Here is an 11566-nt window from a genome sequence, read left to right on the forward strand (position 1 = left end):
TTAAATGTTATCTATTATATCAAGAATAGCTATTCTTCTTCGTAAGGGAATATATTCTAATGAATAGGTCCCTACCAAATAAAAGGAATAGATATTCCAATGAAATAGTCATTCCATTCCAATAATTTATTCCACAAACCAAACGAGATCTAAAATCTTAAAGATTGATTATGACACTCGTATTGTAACAGCCCAGAAAAAAACGCTAATAAGATCTGTGCTATAACTTCAAAAGGACTAGTTAATTTGAAGCTTTCCTAGAATCCATTATAAATCTCAGTTTCACTTACTAACCAGGCAATGTGGGACTTAGCACCCATGAGTATCTTTATAAACAACCCACTCTATGTGAGCTATTCATCTCTTCTCAATATGGGATCAGGGTATTATAAACTCTCCCTCTTAAACTCCTGACGTCCTCGTCAGAGCCACGTCATGCGGTGTTCGAATGGCATAACCTGACGTTACTAGGTGGCTTTGATACTATTTATAACGATCAAGAAAAAAACGCTAGTCAAATTTGCGCTATCACTTCAAAATAACTAGTCAATTTAAAGTTTCATTGGAATCTATTATAGAGTCCAGTTTCACTTACTAACTAGGTAATGTGAGACTTAATACCTATGAGTATTTTTATAAATCACTCAGTCTATAAACTATTCATCTCTCCTTAATATACAATCGAGATGTTACACGTACCCTTAGACATTTTGTGCAAAGACCGAAGCCGTGAAGGACACTAAGGCTGTAAGGCATTCATTACAATATGTTTCTTATAAGTAAAAGCCTATTTAAGATTGTTATCAATTATCATGTGTAGTTTTACATCTATTGGAAAGCTTCAACTAATTATTCTTCAACTTTTCTAATGAGAGCATTGGCAGAGGTTTGCACGTGAGCTTGGGGAACAGGGGTGGGGTGATAAAGGACGAGTTTAGCGAGTAATTTTGCTGCTGCTTCTTCTTTTTATTTATTTATTTTTTCTTTTTCTTTTTTTATTTTGAGTAATTGGGTTATGACAAATTATGTCCAAGAAACTGAAGGTAGTGTGAATAATAATAATAATAATAATAATAATAAAAGATACTAAAGATAGTAGAACTGCCATTTTAAGATGAGAAAATTTTTTATTTTTTTTTAAAAAAATACATTTAAATTTTACCACCCAATTTTTATTTTTTTTTTTATTTTTTTTATTTTTTTTTTATTTTTCAATTTGGCCCATATTCACAATGCTGATTCTGCCGCTGTGCGTAACATTACTCTTCAGTTATATGTCTGTTAACGCATACAGAGAACCCAGCAAAAAGAGAGAAGTTGAGCGACATCCTTGTCCTTTTGTATCATCATCATTCATCAACAACGGATTACACGTCATCAAGGCCTTACTCATGATCCAATTTGGAGCTACTTTCCCTTATCCGTAATTTCCTGCGCCCTTAATTTGACGCTCAATATTGAAAACGCCAACAGTTAGAGATTAATGTCTTTATGATAAAGATTAAGAAATTTGTAAAAAAAAAAATGATGATACACCACGTCAAGTCCATTTCTTGTTTGACCAGCATGTAAGGCGCCCTCTTGTGTCTATTTCATTTCATTTCACACACATATTGCATATATATATATAGCATATGCTTTATTCCTTAGCATAACTGTAACCTTAGGCAGTTTGTGCAAAGACTGATACCGTGGAGGAGCGTTCATTACAATATGTTTCTTATAAGTAAAAGCCTATTTAAGATCGTTATCAATTATTATGTGTAGTTTTACATCCATTGGAAAGCCGTCCGTCTAACTACTAGTTTTGATTGCAACCCTTTTCCTAAACATTCTCCCATTTGCATGACCGCCGCGCGTGGCCATACCATACAAGATTCCTTGTGTCCTAGGATAATAACTCTGCTTTGAAAAAGTATAAAATGCCCCCCCGGTGAGTCTGCGGCCTTTTTATTATTATTATTATTTAAATAATAATAAAAAAATTATTAATAAGATATAAAGTTAGATTATTTTAAAGTTAATTATTTTAAAAAAAAAAGTGAGAAGGAAGAAATTTGTTCTCTCCAACCAAACAAGCCTGAAATGCAATCAAAATGTTGTCAAGGAAAAAAAAGGCTCATAAAAAATAATTAAAAAATAAAAACCCCGGGGGGGGGGCCCGCGGGGAGGGGTTCGAGGCAAAGTCCGACGTACTCTCACATAACTGCCACGCGCTATGAGAAGGATTGTCATGGATATCCCAGACGAAATGTGTTATGTGTCTCTTACTCCAAGTTTCTTCCCCCACCAAAACTTCCTCGTTTCGTTTGAATTCCTTTCTTATTGCCTCCCTTCCTCATCAGTCTCTCCTTATAAAAGGAGTTAGATCGGGCCACCTTCGTTATGTGACCCGGAGCTCCAGAAATTTAACTACAGAAAAACCTAAGGTAGTCCCACAAACTAAATTCAATGGCTTCCGCGTCCACCAGCGCACCCTCCCCTATCAAAACTGTCGTCGTTTTGGTCCAAGAAAACCGATCCTTCGACCACATGCTCGGATGGATGAAGTCCCTCAACCCTGAAATCAACGGCGTAACAGGAAAAGAGTCCAACCCATTGTCCACAACCGACCCAGGCTCCGACAAAATCTACTACGGTGACAAGTCGGTGTTCGTGGTCCCCGACCCCGGTCACTCGATCCAAGCCATCTACGAGCAAGTATTCGGTGAGCCCTGGACGGAGGAATCCGCTGCGAAAGACCTTGCTCCCAACATGAGCGGCTTCGCTCAAAATGCCGAGCGGACGGCGACGGGGTTGTCACAGACGGTCATGAACGGCTTCGTGCCTGATAACGTCCCGGTCTTCAAGGAATTGGTCACTGAGTTTGCGGTGTGCGACCGCTGGTTTGCGTCAGTTCCGGCTTCGACGCAGCCGAACCGGTTGTTCGTGCATTCGGCTACGTCGCATGGGCTTTCCGGCAATGACACTAAGCAGCTCATTGAAGGGATGCCTCAGAAGACTATATTTGAATCAGTTCATGAAGCTGGTCACACTTTTGGGATATACTTCCAGTACCCTCCGGCGACTCTTTACTACAGGTAACGGCATGAGTTGTTTCTTTACCCTCTTTTCTTTAATTATTTTCTTCTTTGTCCTTTTTATTTATATAAATGGTAATATATTATTGAAACATTTAGACATTCATCCCCTAATATTTTTTTACCCATTTTCGTACCACCAAATTTTAAATTTATTATTAAATCCGTAAAAACAGATTTATCCCTATATTATTATAAAAGTAAATGTCTTGAATTTACCTTCCATTTTAATGAATCACCTTAATTTTATTTATTTATTATTATTATTGTGAATAAGAATGTACGTACTTAGTAAACAAAACTTAAACGTATAGTACTCCAGCAATAACCAGACATCATACCAAACGGCAACATAGTCATGCCTAACAAACACGCAAAAAACCGAAACAAACAAAAAAAATCCTGACATTCTTCCTCCTTCGTATGAAATGCATGTAGTGCCACACCTAAAAAGTCAACCGTAAATAAAGATCCGTGGTATTTTGACTTGGGGTTTATTTTTGACTCACTAGAAAAACTTGATTTTTAGCCACGTGGCTATAGTATCATGTGATTTTTGGTCTTTTTGTTACTTTTTTTTTTTTGTCATTTTTGTTAGTCGTTGGAGTAGTTGCTGTCTTTTACTGTTTTTTCTCATTCTCGGCCAAATGGGTATTTTTGGAGTGGGTATTTTCATCAATCGGTGGTTTTTCTCGCTAGCATGGGTATTCTCTCCAGCCCTCGCCAAATCTCGACGACGAGTTGGACGAAGATCCGGTGTGGATCTCGCCAGATACACCGGCCCTTTCGGGAGATCCAGTGAGATATACATACGTATACGTATATCGTATACAATATTAGGAAGAAAGAAAAGAACAAATCGATATCTGTTCTTTTCTTCTTCTTTTCTTTTATTTAAAAAAAAATACTAATTTTGACGACGTGGGTTAGGAATAAGTGGCTAAAAATATATAATTTTTTTTTTTTAAATAAAAATAAAAATAAAAATATATTTAGCCACTTGGGGTGACAAGTGACTAAAAGTCCACATGACTCATCTTTCATTTCCTTAATCTGTTAAATCGAGGAAATTAAAGGTGATGGACGGGAATTGAAAGGCGTAGAAGTCATAAAATAGGGAATTAAATATGATCAGGTTCCCCGTTTAGTGGTGGTAGCTAGGGCATCAGGAACATGATGATTCGAAAAACTTTAATTGACAGCTAGCCATATGCATATGTTTATCGCGTTTCTGCTTTTTAATTTTTGTCTTTTTCCCAATAATTAATTAAATAAAGTAGTAGTTAGAGCCGAAGGTGTTGAATTACTGTTGGTTGGTGGCTTCGTAGCTTCACCAGGTCAAACCAAGGAATCCCCAGTGGATTAAGTAATCCTTTAAATTAAGATGGTAGACGGTGTTTTGCAGCGCTTGTTTTACTTGGACTGCCTAAAATTAAAATGCGTTAATTGCTCCTTTTCCATTATTAATTTGTACCTGGCCTCTATTAACGTACGTAACTTAATTCTAAATGGTCCTTCAGAATCCTTTTTCATAATAATTGGTCACTTTTGTCCATGAGCTAGCCAACTAATTTATGAATTCACCTAATGTATGTTACGGTTAGGGTTAGGATTAGGATTAGAATTTGTGTTAAAATAGAATTTTATTTAATAAGGATTAGTAGTTATCAATTAATTAAGATTAAGATTAGTTTTATTTTTATTTTTTTAAGTATATCATTAGTCCGGGTGTGTTTGGCATTAGGATTTCGTAGACAAAAAGCGCGATTTTAAATCAAATCGTAGAAAATAAATTGTATGAAATTGTGTTTTTTAAAAAAAAAAAAATTACGATTTGAAAAATAGAATTTTCTGTTTTTTAAAATCACATGCAAGGAAAATTTTTTTTAAAACGCATTATTTTAAAAGGTAAATTGTGATTTTGTCAAATGCTTAATTATGCTTTTAAATCACACATTTTAAAATTGTTATTCGCATTTATAAAAATAAAAAAACTAAACGAACCCTATATATCGTATCTAGCTTCTTGTAAGTACATGCCGTCTATTTAAAGACACCAGCAAGAGTCCATGAGATAATGAAGAAGTTAAATATTGCCAAAGGTTTACATTTGTTTATCGAGAAGTTTAGGATTTTTTGAACCACCTTAAAATAAAGATGGAGGCCTAAAATTCATCAAATTATCCTATAAAAAATCTTTCTTTCTTGATGATTTTGCGTCCCCTACAGTTTCTAGTCAGCCAACATGCAATAATAATTTACAATTTTTTTTTTAATTTTTTGGCAATAAGCCTTTTACAGTTTACTATTTCTCTGCTCTGATATATAGAATAATACGAATGTGACCAGGAACCTTAGAAAATTGAAGTACTTACTGCACTTCCACGACTATGATCTTCTATTCAAGAAGCACTGCGAGGAGGGGAAGTTGCCAAACTATGTTGTAATTGAACAAAGATGGTTCGACCTGTTATCGATACCTGCGAACGATGACCACCCGTCTCATGATGTTTCAGTGGGCCAGAAGTTCGTAAAGGAAGTCTACGAAGCACTAAGGGCAAGTCCACAGTGGAATGAAATTTTGTTCATAATTACGTACGATGAACACGGCGGTTTTTACGATCATGTTCCAACGCCGGCTGCGGGGGTCCCTAGTCCCGATGACCTAATTGGTCCTGCACCATATAACTTTAAATTTGACCGTCTTGGCGTTAGGGTTCCAGCCATCTTAATTTCTCCATGGATTGAGCGTGGAACAGGTATGTTAATTGAGCATGCATGTTAATTAGTTGCTAGGTAGGGCCGGAGTTCATTTTTTTACAATGCATGATTTAAATTGTAATTTTACCAAACGATTAAGTGTGTTTATGAAAATCATTTGTTTTCAAATTACACATTTTTTTTTTTAATTTTTTTTTTAAATTGTACTTTTTGAAACCACGAACTCAAACGGGGCTCGAAGTCTTAGCTTTCTTAATCTGGGTCTTGAAAATAACATAGAGGAAAAACGATAAGGATCCACACTAATTAATTGTCCGAATTACTAACAATTTAAACAATTAATGAGAAAAAGTTCATATGAGATGTACTTGTTGCCACGTCAGTTTGCAAATGATTTTATACTTAGGTACTTTTAGCATTTTTTTTTTTTTCATCTTTTAATTGCTTTTTTCCTTTTACTTCCTACATCCAAATATTGGCCGGAGATTTTCACTTTAAAGTTTTGCTTCTGTTTAGTTGGCATACGATATGAAGTAAACATATAAGGAAAAAAAAAAAAAAAAAAAGTAATAATAAAAGCTGTTTATGGTAAAAATGTAGTGTTGCATGGGCCTTCAGGGCCATATCCCACGTCAGAGTTCGAGCATTCTTCGATTGCAGCAACTGTCAAAAAGATTTTCAACCTGAAAGAGTTTCTTACAAAGCGCGATGAATGGGCGGGCACTTTTGAGGGTGTTTTGACAAGACAGAGCCCAAGAACAGATTGTCCAGGTAAATTCACCTTCACACCGGCCTTTAATCCCCAACTCTTTAATAGCACATTAATTTTACTATTTGCGGTGACTTTGTCGTCGCTAAGAGCTTCCCGCCAAAAACGACTCAAAAGTTGTCGCTGATAAGTATTTTTTAGTGTCGACGGCTTTTAAATGCTTCGGGAAGTTTAGCCGCTAATGACCAAATTAATTATATATGAATATTGCAGTTACTTTGGGGGAACCTGTGAAACTGCGAGAGGCCGGGCCACAAGAAGGGGCAAAACTGAGTGAGTTTCAAGAAGAGCTAGTACAATTGGCCGCGGTATTGAATGGGGACCATAGGAAGGACACCTACCCCGACAAACTAGTGGAGAACATGACCGTTGCAGAGGCTGCTAAATATGTTCAAGAAGCATTCAAGAGATTCCAGGACGAATGTGCGAAAGCCAGGGAATCTGGGACAGACGAGGACGAGATTGTTGTTTGCGCTACTGAATATTCCTCGGCGCCATCAAAATCCTTTGTTCACAGGCTATTGTCTTGTTTAATCTGTGATGGTTGACAAGCCTCCATATATATCACATCTCTGCCAATACCATTGATTATATTCTTAGTTTCCAATTGAAGCACACCTTTCGCCTAGCTAGCTTGTACAACATTCTTGGTTCGGAGCTGCCTTTGGTTTATGTTCTACGGATTCAATAACGTAGATGTATATTGTTGTTTGTTGTGATTAAAATGTAAGAAAAATCCCAATAAGGTGCGGCCCATATGCCATATAATATTTCGTGTGGTTTAATACACAGAAGTTAATGGTGTTTTGTAATTTATTCCAATAAAGAAATTATTTATGGAATTATAATTGGAATCAAATTCTTATTTTTTTAATGGGAAGAATAAATAAGATAAAATTTTGATCAATGTCCCTGATTTAGTTTATAAATAATTAAGAAGCATGTGTATTCTATCTATGAGGCATTATTTGGGCATATATAGGTTAGAAGATACTATGAAAAAACTTCACTGAACTCCTATCGATCTTTTCATCATTTTTGTAATCATGCTCTTAATTAATCTTTAAAAAGTTGCAATCTTAGGTCCCCATATTTGAAAACCTTGCAATATCACTACCCACCGTTAGGGTTTAGGATTAAATCAAATGATATATAAGTGAAATATCTCTTATACACCTGTAAACTTTCAAAAATACGGCACTACCAATTTAAAAATTAAAAGAAAAAAAGTAGAATAGAAGAGGGAAAAATAAGAGTCAGATTGGTGGCTAGCTGTGGGTCAGCTTGTGTCCTAATCTTCTCTTCTTTTTTTTTCTTCTTTTTTTTTTTAAAAAAAAAAAAGAAAAAAAAAGCGGGGCTATTTTGATCTCCTCCATTGAGATTTAACAAAAACTCCTAATAGATGTGTGACATTGCAAACTTTTTAAAGATTGCAACTCGACATTGCAACTTTTTTAAATTTGAGGGTACGATTGTTCAAGAGGAGAATAGACTGAAATTTAAGAAATCAGAGAGTAGTTACATGGTTACTCATGTAAGGGAAATACCAAAAAATGCAATGACGCCCAATAGTTAAAGAAGTAGAATAAAGTGTTAATAAAGTGCAATGGCAATCATGATGCCTATTTTTTTTTCCAAGAAAAAAAAAAAAGGCATATAAAGAGAGATTGCCTAAAATATCATAAATGGCTCAAAATGAAAGTAATCATATCTCTAGTGTGTCATAAATATCTTTTGTTGATGCTCCTAAATACATTGTAAATTGATTCTAGTTTTTTTTTTTTTTTTTTTTTTTTTTTTTTTTTTTTTTTGCGAACAAAATAATCAGAGCTACCATGCATTAATCTGGAGAGGCTCGAAGGCAAATACAGTGAATAGAGGCACATCAACACCCTACACATTAAGCCAGAAAAATCTGACTTAGGTGTTGCCTTCAAATAAACAAATATTACAATGACAGATATTTGATCCACTATTTAACAATAAAGCACCCCTAACAAACTCTTTAACAATAAAGCACCCCTAACAAAGAAAAGATGACTAATCTAGCTAACAAGCCATAAAAAGTCCAGTAAAATTTGCAAATTTAACAGACAGACTTTCAAAAATTACTCTAAAAATACAGAGAAAAAAACAACTATAGAAAGCACCCAACACAAGCCGACGTCGAAAGAGAAACTGTGCGTGTCTTGCAGGAACCGGCAGAAAAATATAGATCTGGCCTCAAAAGTAGATGTAGAAGAAGAAAGCTCAGCCAAACTTTCGTCAGCGACACGAATAGAGAGGCCGCTTCCCGACGAGACGTCTTGTGTTAGCCTTCTTTCCTGAAGAAACCAAAAATAAGAAAAAGCACAAAGCTCCATAGCCCTAGAATGACTAAGAGACCCAAAGCTCCATAGCCCTAGAAAGGATTATGAGAACAAAAGTTTCATAACCCTAAAAGGATTAGGAAAACAACAGTTCCATTGGATCTAAGTCAGGGGGAGAATAAAAAACATTCATAGCCCTAAAAGAACTAGGAGGAAAGCACCATTGGGGGGAAGGAGGCATGGAGCCTCCCTCCTCCTCAAACACCTCTCTTCTTTCTTCTTTTTCTCTCTAGGATCGGCTCATAATGTATTATCAATTGATTCTAGTTCTACCATCCTCATTGTCAACATAATGCAAGCTCTCTCAAAGTGAACAATGCATCTATTCTTGAAATAAGATGTGTTCATGAATGGAGACTGTTGGAACATTTAGATTAATTCGGTTATGTTTTAGACCTTGACAATGTTTAATATATTCTAAAAAAATTTATAAATTTAATTTATGCAATATGCTAAATCAAAAATTTTGAAATTTTTATTGGTGATGAAACACTAATCGATGGTCTACTTAGAATTGATTTAGGTCTCAACTTTGAAAATAATTACTTACCCCTACATACCAGTGTTGACATAAAGTTGAGCCTTATAGATGAAAACTTGTCTTTGTTATGGTGGAGGAGATTGGGATATATCTCCATGGATATAGTCAAAAGGTTGGTAAATGATAAAGTTTTAAACCTCTTAACTTATTATGGTACATTGGTACTTGTGTGAATTGCATTAAGAAAAGCAGACACTTTGGTATATGTGGACCTTTTCTTACTCGTTGTATAACACCAAAGAAAATAAATGCACATAAAATGATAATGGAATATCAGTAAAATGTATAGAGTACTCTCTTAAAATACTTTAAGATGAAGTATGAGAGTGCCCAAGAAAGATAAGATAAAACAGAGCGAAAATGGAATAAAAAAGACTTACAAAAAGCTAGAGCAGATCATTTCGATCGATGCTCATTCAACTAGATGTTAGCAACATGTAGCAACAAGAGAAAAAATTGCGAGAAAGTAAAAGTCAAACAACCATGTTCGAATAGAGAACGTGCCATTCGAAAGGGGGTGTCACCATGTGGCATCATCTGATTGATTGGTGTTAAGCGATCAATGGTCTCCACTTGTCAATCAATGTACGGTGAAACGTGTCACTAACATGGCTTAGATATTTTGACGCTCATCGTCGTTCGAATGCTGTTGAACACTATAGCACTTCGAAAAAAAGAGAGTCCATAAAAAGAGATTCAAAATGTGTGGAAGCTCAGAAAATCCATTTTCTCTCATTCTAAACGTTGGAAAGGCTTGAGAGAGTGGGTTTTGAATAACGAAGCTCTGGTGGAGTAAGAACTCGTGGTGCGAATAACGATGGGCTTGTTAAGAAGAGTCTGTGAGGTATAGATTTACAGTCTATCTCCTTGTCCATTCGTTTTTATCGGAAAATGTATTGTTATAACGCCGGCCGGTTTAATGTTGTGTAAATATGTACATAGTTATACTATAGGAATGACTAAGAAATCATATTGCTAATATTGTGACAATTGTGTGAGAGATTGTACTATTATCTTGAGTTGTGCTAGTAAATGTTTTTTGAACTTATTTTCATAAAAATATACAAAATGGACTTGTATGCATGTTGGGAATGCACGTTAATACGATGTTGTGCTGCCCAAACTTTTTTGAAATACCTTATAGTTTGTACGAAAACTAGGGTTTTTGTTCACAATGGTTAAAGTTAGAAATTTTCAAACGGTAAAAGTTGAATATATAGTTGCATTTTAAGTTAGGATTGATCTTATAAAGAAATTTAATAGACTAGAACAACAAAAAATTAGTAAAATTGTGATTTTAATGTCGATGTGTTCAAATCTGTACATCACCGTTCGAACCAACGGGGTTTGCTCTAGAGAGCTTTGGTCGATATCTGGTAGAACTCTAGGGGTGTAAACTAGGAGCCGGTTCCCAGTTATTAGGTAATAATTAGGAACCGGCTCCGGAATAGGGTAGTATTTTTTTTAAAAAAAATTACTTTTTGGACATATTTTAAGTATTGGGCCTACTTTTTTGGACTTCATTTAAACTTTTGAGCTTTATTTAAATGTTTTAGCCCAACTTTTAAGGTATTGGACCTAATTCAATCAAGAAATTTCAATTACTGTAACAAAGAATTCCTGGTTTCTCATTTGTGCCATCCTGTAGATTCATTTCAGCCCATTATCATTCAACCACATGAATGCAGTAACAAAGTAAGTCGAAATTTCAATTACTGTAACAAAGAATTCCTAGTTTCTCATTTGTGCCATCCTGTTTTGCCGTAAGCTAGGACACATACATTATGCCTATCAACTGCAGATTTGAGGATTGATACTACCTCAACAAAAACATCCTCTACAAAAATTTCAAGCACCAGATCAAAACAGATCAAGATTTATAATATTAAATCTTGTTTATTTATGCTTTTGTGTATGTGATGCTAGAAAGATATCTGTTTTGTGTACTCAAGCACCAGATCAAAACATATCAAAATAGAAAGTATTCAAAGTACGAGATTTAAAGAGATCTAAAAACAAACATAACAGAAAGTATTTAAAGTATCAAAACATATCTAAAAATGAACGAGATTTAAAGAACAAAAAT

The 11566-nt window shown here is 35.1% G+C and overlaps 1 protein-coding gene across 1 annotated transcript; it reads left to right on the forward strand.

Annotated features, from left to right (window-relative positions):
* Positions 1–2257: 2257 nt before the first annotated feature.
* On the forward strand, positions 2258–7364 carry LOC133863948 (non-specific phospholipase C4-like). Its single transcript, XM_062300113.1, has 4 exons — positions 2258–3080; positions 5430–5839; positions 6402–6572; positions 6784–7364. The coding sequence occupies exons 1-4, from the start codon at positions 2452–2454 to the stop codon at positions 7116–7118; spliced, it is 1545 nt and encodes a 514-aa protein (XP_062156097.1). The 5' UTR covers positions 2258–2451; the 3' UTR covers positions 7119–7364.
* Positions 7365–11566: the final 4202 nt, after the last annotated feature.

Source organism: Alnus glutinosa, chromosome 3 (assembly GCF_958979055.1).
Source record: "Alnus glutinosa chromosome 3, dhAlnGlut1.1, whole genome shotgun sequence".
Lineage (NCBI taxonomy): Eukaryota > Viridiplantae > Streptophyta > Magnoliopsida > Fagales > Betulaceae > Alnus > Alnus glutinosa.